We start from the raw sequence: 12,760 nt of genomic DNA on the forward strand, positions 1-12,760 counted from the left end.
TATTATATAATATCACGGCCAAAGATGGGTTCATAATATCACGCCTCCGGATAATATTATGAACCCATAAATGACGGCGCTGGTACTTCTACAACAAGTAAATACTCACAATAGTGGTAATCTCGACCATGGTCGATAATGAATAACCTATTCATGGTTCTCTCTATCCCAGGGTGCTGCTCAGATCTGTTCATATTTTGTCATGTCCTTTCATTACATTCCTTGTTACAGTACTACTGATACAAATAAGATATAATGTAAGCCCGACAGGCTGTTGGTCATGTTTGATAAAAGTACATTCATGTAACTGCTTTGGGGTTTCTTCATGTAAACATTAATGTTTGTAATAATTCACCAGGTTAGAGGGTTCCTTGTACAGTTTACAGCATTAGTTCTATGAGAATATATTTCATATCGAAGCAAAATTGGTATTGCAACTGAAATATCCCTAACCTGCAATTAATGGATTCGGGACCTTGTGAATCAGAATAGAATAGATTCGGGAAATCAGTGGCGATACCAAACCCTAGTGTTGACCTCTCTGTGTAGAAGTAGGAGCCATTCAGGACTGGTCTGAGCACTTTATATATGTGGTCCAATGAGGTACTGATGTTAACTTGAACATCAGTGGTCTAAATAAAGCATAGAATTTATTAATTTACGTGTGTGTGTGTGTGTGTGTGTGTGTGTGTGTGTGTGTGTGTGTGTGTGTGTGTGTGTGTGTGTGTGTGTGTGTGTGTGTGTGTGTGTGTGTGTGTGTGTGTGTGAAGAATAAAGCAGTTAATGCATACTCAAGCTCAGAGCTGATGGACATCCAACTTCACCAGAAGCTTTTGCATGAATTTAAAGATGCATTTGATCGCTTTGGATATCTTGATAACTTGGGTTCATGGATGTAAGATTTTCAATATATATATATATATATATATATATATTTTTTTTTTTTCAATGTATTTTTCAAAAAAGGGAATAGTATAATATGGCAGAAATACCTTTTTGTACATTCAAACACATGAGATTGGATTGTAAGACATAAAGATTGTATTGTTTTCTCAATTTCTTTCTCGCCTGTCGTGAACATGTGTGTGTAGAAGATCATCAAGGACATTTGAAACAATGGTGTGGGACCTTGGATGATGCTCCTCAGTTGGAATGCCACAATTCAGGGCCGGATAAGAGAGATGTTCGCGTCATCAAAATGGTAAACTGGATTTTTGTTCACACAATCCTCACCCTTAATAACATTTGAGAGTTTGGTATCAATACATTAGAGGTCATTCTGACAATTTCATTCATACATTTCGTGACTAAGGTAAAACACTGCAGTTATGTTACCAAGTCTTCAACTGTCAAAGGGTTTGTATAAAAATGTTGTATTCATAATGTACACATGCAATGATTCGACTTGTGTTGTGGGTTGGTGAGGTCGAGCTTCATGCATGAAATCCATCTTTTTTATTTATTTATTTAAACTACCTGCCCCTTGCCATGATTGGTCCTATCATTCAATTCTTTGAAAAGGCTATCAACGTGCTTGAGGCCAGACTGGTTTGCAGAGAGAAACAGAATGTGTTTGTTAGTAGATGGTTATATATATATATATATATATATATATATATATATATAATCTAATTTCAAAATAATACATTTTGCTTTTTACACAAATTTATAGGAATGGAATAATTACAATAAAAAAAAAAAATTAAACGTTAATTTACCAGAGAAAACACTTTATTTTCATAATAATAATAAATTACTGACATTGGCTATATTTGAAAAAGCTACACCCGCTTTACATTGAAGCTCTGCTGTAAGCAAGTCAGACTTGGACAAAGAGGTGATCCGAAAGCCACTGACTTCCTCCACGCAGACACAGCACTTGCGTGATAATGCAGTTTTGCTTTTTGAAGCATTATCCCAATAATTCATGTGTTTTAACCAATAAGACCGTTTCAGCCTTGAAATGTCTTCATCTCAACAGCCCTACTTTAGAATGTTACATGGTGCCGCAGCACCACTATTACATTGTTTGGGGATTATCCTAGTATGTATAAATCTAATTAATTACAGATAAATAATTCGTAAATAATTCATGAACTACTGTTCTGAACCTTAAATTCTGAAAGCAGGACTTTGGAGAAGTGATATAGACTACTTTTTGGTGGAACACATTTGAACTAAATATTTATGACCCCCCAATGTTGACCTGAAGATGCCTCAACTGTGTGTGCATATATATATATATATATATATATATATATATATATATATGCTCTTTTGTCATCCCCTGCTTTACCAAAACTGTAACGTACCAAACTCAAAACCGTGATATGACCACTAACCGTCACAGGCCTAACATACATAAAGGTTTCATCCTTGTTTTTCTTTGGTGGTTTGAATTCTGTTCTTTCTTTGAATGTAGGATGCAACTGAAGCAGCGAGTTTGGACCTCCAAATAGAAGCCGATGCCTGCATTTCCAACATCTATTCAAACAAAGACCCCAGTGCCTTTCGCCATCTGATTAATCTCATCCTAAATCAAAACCTTGGTGGTTTGTTGTATTAATGTCTATTTAATGTGAATTTCCAGTGGAACCTTTGTGGCTGCCAATTTTTCCAAGCTAAACATGTATTTAACTATTCAAATAAATGTGAAATGTGGTTTTGATTTTGACAGTAGACTACAAGCACAGCAAGACGAGAACCACATCATTGATGATCGCTGCTGGCCACGGATCTGTCAGACAGATGGAGGAGCTGCTGGACCTCGGGGCCAGAATACATCTCACAGACTCCAACGGCTGGTATATACGGCAGAATGTAACACAAACACACTGGTTGCAATATTCAGTGAGCATGCTCACTGCCATGGTAGATTGCCATGGTGGATTTAAAATTATCAACACAAAACTCCACATTACCTATCCTGGATGAGCCCACCAAATCATAGGTCCCTGGGGTTTTCTTAAGTGGGTTTGTGAACCATTGAATAATGGAAAATCATTTGCATAATCATATTTGCGCTTAACTCAGACATTTTTTTTAGGGTAAAAAAATACTTTTCAGCCTGACATTATAGGCCATTAGTTTCAGAAATTTAAATACATTGGGTCGCCGGGGCTGTTTGTTTAACTTTGACCGCAAATTATACAGATAACACAAAAACGTACACACAAACACAGACCCACATGCACATTAACATTAACACTAATAGGCTGAGTCAGGCTGAAAATCAATATATTTGATTGGAACCATGGAACTGGTTAATATATACTTTATATACATTTACATATAAGTGCACATTCATACATACACATATCTAAACATACATATACATAGTCATACATACGTACACATATACATACATTAACAAATATACAAATACACACACACATAAGCATGTAATGGCAGTGCAAGTACAATTTCAATCTCAATCGCACAAACCACATGCTCAAAAGTTGTATCAATTGACAGGTTTATAGAAACAGTATAGTAAAACGAGTAAGCAAGGAATGCAACCAGCCCTGGTTAGTTGCAAATATGGCTACATGGCTTGGGTGTTCTCATTGGTAGCAACAGGGTGCACACCAGCTACTCATAACGGCGGAGCTTTAATACGTAGTTAGTCTCTCAATCGTTAAAGGGAAGGTAGTAGATAAGAAGTTTGCTATAAATGAAGAGGTGATGCCTACAGTTCTGGAAAAGCCAGTGAAGAGTCTGGGAAGGTGGTATGATGCAAGCCTTAGTGATAAGTGACAGGTTGAAGAATTGAGACAGGAAACTAGACAAGGTATTGCAATAATAGACAAGTCAGGGTTGCCAGGTAAGCTTATGTTGTGGTGTCTGCAGTTTGGTTTATTGCCTCGGCTAATTGACGGCCATTGACAGTTTATGAAGTTCCTCTGTCAAAGGTAGAAAGGATGGAAAAAAAACTCCAGCAGCGTAGCCTTGTATGGGAAGGGCATTGTAGAGTTGCCAACATCTAATCTGACAGAAGAATTAAAATGTGCTAAGGTTAGACTGGAAATGACTCTTACTCAGTCCAAGGACCCAGTGGTGAGGAGTGTTGCACCCACAGTTAACGCAGGGAGGAAATGGAAACCAAAAAAGCGGTTCAGCAAGCTCAATCGCCACTTAGGCATAGGGATATCATGGGCCATGTTCAGCATGGGCGGGAAGGCTTAGGGAGGGACACAGGTAAACCTTTGTGGGGTAAGGCTTCTACAGGAGAAAATAGGAAAATGGTAGTGGAGGAAATACATAGACAGGAGGAGACTGTAAGATGTACTAAGGCAGTGTCGCAGGCAAAACAAGGGCAGTGGGTGAACTGGGAGGGAGTGGAGAAGAAGAAGATAAAATCGGAGAGCTCTATGGAGCATGGAGGCTAGCAGGATCAGATTCATGATAGGTGCTACATATGATGTGCTCCCATCTCCCCAGACCTTAAATCAATGGTTTGGTGAGGATGAGACATGCACACTATGTTCCTGTGTGTGCAGCCTCCGCCATATCCTATCAGGATGCAAGGTCAGTCTCTCCCAGGGGCGGTATACGTGGCGTCACAACCAGGTATTGAAATGTTTGGCAGAGGCTGTTGATGATAAACGGAGAGAAGTTAATTCATCAGCCACTAGTAACGAGGGTAGGCAAATTAACTTTGTGCGTCAGGGGGAAAAGGCTAGAGCACTTAGAGGCAGGCACAGAGCCGGGCAGCTAAAGGCCGCAGTATACTCGCCGTTCCCAAGTTGTCGCGCGACATTGTGACGTCACGGGAGCGCCGTGACTATTTATACTCGCGCTGGTGGCCGCGACACTATTTGCAGTCTTCTCCTGAACAGAGGTGTCGCCACTGAGGAAAGGCTACCGACTTTTTACTATTTCCACGCACTAGAAGAAGAATAAAACGTAAACAATGGCAGAGCTGGCAGCAGCACTGATGTCACAGTCAATGTCGGCGACGATATTGGATTCTATAGATGTTTATATATATATATATATTAGTGGTGGGCATAGATTCATTTTTTTAATCGAGATTAATCTTGGAATTAATCTAGATTAATCTAGATAAAAATGGCTCATTTGAATTCTGCCGAAGGCATTCATGATATGTGTGTGCTACCTAAATAATGACTAAAAGTAAGTCTTTGAGAACGGGTTTCTCAAGCCAGGTGGCGCATTAGACCAGGGGCTCATCTCCTGTTTCCAAAATGCATCACAAACTCTAGTATAACTTACTACACGCTTACTATCACAAACTCAAACGCGGGAAAATATAACGGCGCCGGGACGCGCTCTCGCTACAGGTCCACGGGACGCTCGTCTCCGGTGCGCGTCGCGGCGGCGTTGACAGCAGACGGCTGGTCTGGCGTCCGCCTACCGCCGTACCAAGGTGGGCAGCTCGGAGGAAGATTTGGATTGTTATAACAACAACACTTTTGTTTCAGCTGGTCATGCACCTGTGGATCCACACTCTCCATCAAGTCCGCCTTCGAAATGTTCCGTCTTGTGCTTCCGCTTCGTCGCGCGCCACTGAAAAAAAAAGAGTGGTGCGCGACACTGCGCGACAGGGCTTAAATCCTGTCGCGCTGGCGAGATCTACGTCATTTTGACGTCACATTGTCGCGCGACAACTTGGGAACGGCGAGTATACTGCGGCCTTAAGTAATGGAGGAGCCTGGGAAATGAAGGCGGATCTTATTCAGCAGATTGTTGTTCCTCTGCACATTGTTAGCACTAGGCTAAGACCGGATATGCTATTGTGGTCGGACTTGATTGAAGATTGTTTATTTCATTGAACTTACAGTTCCTTGGGAAGACAGTTGAAGAAGCCAATGAGCTTAAGAAAGCGAAGTATGCTGAAATGGCTGGAGAGGCAGCACAGCGAGGCTGGAGTACGCGACTAAGGCCTATTGAAATCGGCACGCAGGGGTTCGTGGTTAGATCTGCTACTAGCTTGCTGTCTGAACTGGACATTTGTGGACGAAGTCTGAGGCAGACGGTTAGTAACATGTCCTTGGCAGCAGAACAAGCAAGTGAATGGCTGTGGGTAAGGAGAAAGCATACTGCCTGGGGTGCAAGGGTTAGCCAGCTGACTAAGGTAAGCCAGCTGACTAATGTGCTAACGTGTTTGTTTGATCAGGGTTAGGGGTAGGGCTAGGGGTACGATGCAGTAAACAGAGTATCTAGATGCATTAAATGTGGCAATGTGGTGGCAGCATAGAGGGGGGTGACTCCAGGACGCTGGTTTCATTGTTAAGCCCTCAGGAGGTGTCGTGGGCCTAACTTAACGAAACATCGGTGAAAGAGGGTGCCCACTTGATAACCCCAATGAAATGCTGCATACTGCTGTATATACTGCTGTTGGGCCATTTGTCTTGTGTTTTCACCATTGGTTGGTAGCTTAGTAGCCAGCGTGCTTATAAGGTTGGTTTGGACAGGGGCTTATGAATATGTGTTTTCCTTGGATTGTGGCACAAGGGATTATAACATCTGATCCTGTGTATTAATGAAATGACTATTGTATAATGATTACTATACTTATTATACTTTTTTTAGGGATCCTTTTCATAATGTTGTCAGACACTAAAAATAAGCCTATGAGTGGCAAAAACAAGCCCTTTTAGAGGTTGTACGTTGACGTGGCGCTATTGCCTCAAAGAGTTACATTGCCATTGGCTGAAACGTTCTCAATACTGGACCAATTAAAAAGTTGTTGTCCAGTTAGTCATTAAATTACGGGATAATAGGGTCCTTGATAAATCTGAAGTTATCCTTTACAGGCCGTGTTGCAGGTTAACCACCACTGTCGATAAATGGGTACATAAAGCACTCAAGATATGTCCATCATTTAAAAAATGTCTCAAATGGTGTAAAAGTCCAGTTTTTATTGTTTTTGGTAGTAACAGGTGTTTTCTAACGCAACTCGGCGATGACGTCACGTTGGGGAGACGTGGTGGAAGGTAGCCTCAGCCTAGTACTAGAACTATGGCGTCTGGGATGAGGAGGAGGTGGCAAGAACCACAAATAACATGTATGATGGCCCGCAGCCGTATAATTTCGAACCTGTCAGATGTTAGAGGGCGAATGAGGAATTGCAGAGAACTGATGTAAAAGCCGTCAAAGCTGATTAAATGCATGGTCAGAGGAGAATGGGTGGAGAGTTGCTATCATTTAGCAACGCAGCAACGAGCGCTGGAGCTAGTCTATGAACCGCAGTGCATACAATAACAACACTATTTTTTCTATGAATAACACAAAGTGAAAGTCAACGTTTTCTTTATATCTAGTGACAATGATTATGTTAGTTCAGATAAGTACCGGTAAACTTAGTCAGAAGATCTAGAAATAAATATAAAATAGGCATAATGCTAGCTATGGGCTAACTTGCCAGTCCCACATGTGAAATCCCCCCAGATAATCCCTAATTAAATCTTCCCCCCGACGTTGTAAACACATTTCCGATTAGTTATCCCATGTTTTGATGGTAGCCTACTAGCTCCAGTAACAACATCTTTGCCCATCTCCCGATGGTTGCGCAATACCGATCTACATTTTCTCAATATGCAGTAGGCCTATAACATTACAATATTTCATGGATGCAAGCCAAGAAAATATTAAGACAATACTTGCCTCTCCTTAAAAAGGAGAGGCAAAGATGTCCATTACAATGCAAACGTGACAATAATGGCACCAATCTGGCACACTTCGCAGAGCAATCAACTGAATAAATGCCAGGTATATAGCGGACACGCAATCAACTTGCAAATGAGAGCCTGCAGTATGACCGTGGTGTGACATTATTTAACCATCCATCTACAGCAAATACGATCAGACAGATACATCATTTAACACATACACAAAGCACATTTGTCTGTTGAAATGTATTAGTTTTCTATCGATTTTGCCTTGTCATTGTTTCAGGACAGCACTGGACTGGGCCAAGAACTTCCAGCAGAAGATGGCCGAAGATCTGCTCAAGTCCTACATGTAAGAGCACTGTTCAAACATGGATATAGAGTCAGTCAATTAGGACTTATCTTAAAATATAGTTAAATATAAATGTATTTCCTCAAAAAGTGCTTGTTTATGCCACTGACAGGCTCGGGTCATATTATGTCACGATAGAAAGTATACCTTCAGAGGAATAAAACTTGTTTCTTTAGCTTTCGCTTTCGCTGGTCTGTTTGTTATTAGGCATTTTTACACTGCCAAGCCGGTACAGTCGCGTTCTCGCATAGCCTGTAATTCCACTGTCTTGCCTGTGTAAAACCGCGGTGGTATATTCTGCCTTTGTCAAGGAGCCGGCTTTCTTGCTTCATTGGAGTAGGCGGGAGTAGACCTCTTTAGAATATTTTGCATTAGGGCTGCACGATTATTGCCAAAATGATTATCACGATTATTTTGATCAATATTGATATCACGATTATTTATCACGATCATTCATTGGGGGGGGGGGCGCGGTGCGCTGGCACGCTATCGGTTGCCAGGGGCAACGTTGTCAGAGCGGCATAGAGACAGATGAGGAAATACGCAACATAGAGACGCAGGAGACATTACGAGATAGAAATAAAGAGTGAAGGGCAATTTCCACCAGAACCGTCACGGAAGCGGCACGGCAATAAAAACGTTCGCCGAAGACATTAGAAACCATTATAGTCAATGTAGGCTATTCTATTGCACTGGATACGGCAGCGGCACGGAACCGTCACCAAACCGACACTACTTTTTTTGAAAGTTGCCAGTTCGCAGCCGTGTCTCAGAACACTTGTACAGCCATTCAGTTTATGATGTTTATGATCTTTATTCATTAATTGCGCCGCGGCCGAACTGACGCGGATATTCTCAGATATTATGTAAGCATAAGCACCGCGGAAACCACTGCTGTCAAAAGACGCTGATCCATTTTCACTGTTGACGCGAGTTGCTCTAGTTCTACCTCCATGGCCCTGCAGAGTGCAATTATCGGACAAGATTGTCCTATAGTGTGTGGTGTTCCGTCTTATGTTCGAATCTTATGTATTTGTATTTACGATCGGAGAGCAAAAATCGGCTGAGATTCTCTTTATGTCTCAAAAATCGCATAAGAATAAAAAATCTTGTAGTGTGGGGCAGCCTTCAGTGCGTTGTCCATTTAGGGAACCTGACAAACTGTAACCCACTGTTCTTATGTTTTCCTCGACGATCGTGTGAGGCATTGGAGCAGTTTTTAACGCAGCAGTTATTTCCAGGCATTGTTAAAACAGTACAGAATTGCAACAACCTCCTCTGCTAGCAGCTACTGTGTCAACAATAACGCAAAGCTCAGCTGCGTACCTTCCAACATGGCGGGAAGGGGGGGGGGGTGCCGTGACGACAACTCCTCATTCTCATATTGAGAATAGGGCTGCCATATTGAGAATGGGTGTGGGCGGGGCTTGTTTCTTTTTTGGTTCTTTTTTTTGCGGATGCATTATTTAAAAAAAAAAAGTGGGTGGGGAGCACGCATTTGAAATATCGCGAGAACACTGCGTTTCATCGTGGGAAGCCAATATCGTCATCGTGATAAAAATGTTATATATTGTGCAGCCCTAATTTGCATACTCTGAATGTTTTCTATTTTATTTATTCAAGCCACTTGCATGCAAGAATGAGTAGACGACATCTGAGTGTAGGCTACAAACACGATTAACTATTTACAAAAAGTGAAGTTTAGTGCAAAAACGCCAACATATTCTTTATTTAGCGGACCACAGCGAAAGCCTTGTATATGTCTTCACCGTCTCTCGTTAGAACTTCTCATGTTTATGTCGCTGTCTCTGTTGTAGAGACAACGCAGCAACACCTCTACCCAAGTCCCGCCCCTGGAGCCGCAATACCATCTAATTGCATTTACATGAAAATGAAACCCCCAATATGTGTAGGGTCCAAGAGGGTAAATTGGGGTGCGAAATCAAGCCAGTATATCACCTCGGTCAGTGTAAACACGCAGACCATGCAGGGAAAAAGGCTGGTATAAGACGGGCATATTTGGCAGTGTAAAAACGACTATTGTGTCCAATGAAGTCTTGATCAAGAAGAAGTCTCACTCTGAAATCTGGTTGTTGGATTGTTGCAGGGTATTTCCCTACTGTCATTAGAATCTCAACTCACTCACCCTAATAACACTAAGCTACACTAGACCTCTAGTCCAACTCAACAATCTGTACCCTCTCCAGCTCTCCCTCAAGTTTCCTCCCTTCTCTTCCTGCAAAAACTCAACCTTGCGTGACTTCTCCTTGAGCGAGACATGATTGGATGCAATATTAAACAGACTGCGATCAAGTAGGGCTTTTCTAGGACGTACATTTAGGGGGCGCTATTGCCTCAAAGGATTACATTGCAGCCCATTCTCACAGATGAAGGCTGCAGCGTTCTCGCTGAATACTGGACCAATTCAAAAATGTTGTCTGTATTAGTCCCCAAGACCCAAAATGACTTGAAAATAGGATCCAGGTTATAAAGACCCAAAGTTGAAATTGAAATAAATAAATAGGATTGGCGATCCGGAGTCATTGAAAGAGCCCCCAAGGAATATGGAGCTCAGCACTCGGGACCGGAACTACCTTGGGGATTACCACTGCAGCTTAAAGAATGACCAGATCCATGAGCTCATTGTTGACCTGCTCCATCACATCTGCTTAAGCTCTGACCATGGTGAGTAAGGAAGCAGTCTACAGAGTGAGACGCCAACATCACCAGGAGTAAACTAGTCAACACAGGTTTCTTAAGAGGTCTACAGAGGTTATGAACATGGTTCTTTATTTAGTTACTTCTTTACTTAAATTACCTTTAAAGTCGAATTTCAAGTGGGATTGAAATCCTTCTGTCCAAGTAATTTTTATAACCCAAAATTCCCTATGGGAGTTAAAAAAAAAAAAAAGATATATATAAATCCTTGCCCTCCACCTGTTATGGAAAGCAGGACGAGCGAACCCAAACGCAGGACACAGGGAGGCGGAGACAGGGTGAAAGGTAGTGGAATTTATTGAACCAAGGGGTAGTCAGGCAGGCGAGAGTTCGTTAACGGGCAGGCGGTTAAGCAGGCAATGGTACGGCCACAGGCGGGTGGTCAGGCAGGCGAGGGTCCGGTAACGGCAGACAGAACGGAAAACTGGAGGACAGGAAAAAGGTTCACTAGGAAGTCAGAGGAACTGAACTGGACTCGGATAATGCTGGTAGGACCGATACTAACTTGGTAGTTGTATACGACGAACTGGCGCTGGCTGATCGAAGATCACCGACTGAAGTAGGGAATGGAGATTGCAGATTGCAGACAGGTGTGTTGGGAGAATGTGTAGGAGAATGAGGACCAGTGGCGACAAGCGGCCACTAGATGGAGGTGTTGGACCGTGTAGCTGGACGTGGCGTAACACCACCAGTATTTCATGATCTATGAATATGTTAATGTAGCAAGCCCCTAGACCCAAATCCACAGACTTCTGCATCAAGTCTTGAAGTAGTCTGGAGTAAGCTATTCACTACATACACCGTATATATGTGATAGCTGCAGGCGCATCAATTGGAAAACAATGTCATTGTTTCGTGTTAAAAGCTGCGTTGGCAGTAAAGAAACCTAAACCTAAACTACCTGCAGCGTGAGACAAGGAAATACATGTGGATCATCAAAGAAAAATATGAACAGTGTATTAAATTAGTTAGTCTCGAAGAGAGCAAAGAATTGAACAGGAATGAAAGTGTAAATCAACAATGAATATTCAGAAGTTGTTTACTTAATATAGAGAACTCATACCAGTAGTTCTGCCGTGATTAGGCGACTTAGACAACGTAATCGACTATGAAAATTAGTCTACGGCAATTCGACGAGTCATTTTACTATTGACCGCCTATTTATTTTTGTTCTCCCGTCTCAAACGGCTCACTGTAATTCACCTCCACACAAATCTGTGCACTTTGCACGCCCTGCTGGTTAATCTGCTATCCTCTTTCTTCCCCCTTCCCCCGCCTTCACTGCTTTGATATGAAAATGGCTGAGGCAGGTGAGTCCTCCGAATCGAGTCGAGTATTTCAGGCCAACTGGTAAAAGAGTGTATCACGGCTTTCAAACATATAAACCATAAAGCCTATGGACGCCTCGGGACGGACTTGTCAACGCGCTGCAGCATCACTTACTTGATGTTGTTATGATTGAAGATCAGCAGGTTGTAGTGGGTGTGTGAATGAATGAACGTGTGTGTGTGTTGCGAGCGGATGCGATTTCCAAGTAATAAACAAACAAACTCAAAGCCGATGCCTGCATCCAAAACTAAATGAGTATTAAACAACATAGAATTACAAAGCAATAATAAAAGTTAAATGATTTGCAATACAGGTATTTGTGTTTACACAACAGTACATAATGCACCATTTGCCTTAGTGGTCAGCCTGCTTCCTCTCTGTATCACAGTGATGATGTATTTCCCTCTCTGAAGGCGCTGTGCTCATCTTCCTGCCTGGGTATGATGAGATCGTCGCACTCAGAGATTGTATTCTGCACGATGACAGGCGATTTGCAGACAACCCTGAAAGGTAATTGTAAATTGTTAATCAATATCTTCATAATAAACAGGTTGTTAGAAAAGCTACCACCACTCTTGACTCTCAAGGTCACCCCATCATAATGTGTTATTATTAGGGCTGGGCAACGATTAAAAGAATAATTGCGTTAATCGCATAGTATTGGTGAGTTAACTCACGATTAATCACACTTTTAAACACTAACATAACACTTTTCTATTTTAAGTCC

The 12,760-nt window shown here is 41.9% G+C and overlaps 1 protein-coding gene across 1 annotated transcript in view; it reads left to right on the forward strand.

The window, feature by feature from the left end:
• The window catches only part of ythdc2 (YTH domain containing 2), a gene marked incomplete at both ends in the record, with an annotated part of 117,881 nt that overhangs the window by 35,734 nt on the left and 69,387 nt on the right, over positions 1-12,760 (forward strand). Inside the window, 6 exons of the mRNA XM_084480826.1 lie at positions 1,092-1,201; positions 2,423-2,552; positions 2,678-2,804; positions 7,921-7,986; positions 10,511-10,671; positions 12,447-12,543. Coding sequence (XP_084336952.1) covers positions 1,092-1,201; positions 2,423-2,552; positions 2,678-2,804; positions 7,921-7,986; positions 10,511-10,671; positions 12,447-12,543 — 691 coding nt within the window. The remainder of the gene's footprint in view (positions 1-1,091; positions 1,202-2,422; positions 2,553-2,677; positions 2,805-7,920; positions 7,987-10,510; positions 10,672-12,446; positions 12,544-12,760) is intronic.

This window comes from Micromesistius poutassou (assembly GCF_964030765.1).
Source record: "Micromesistius poutassou genome assembly, chromosome: 16".
NCBI classification, from domain to species: domain Eukaryota; kingdom Metazoa; phylum Chordata; class Actinopteri; order Gadiformes; family Gadidae; genus Micromesistius; species Micromesistius poutassou.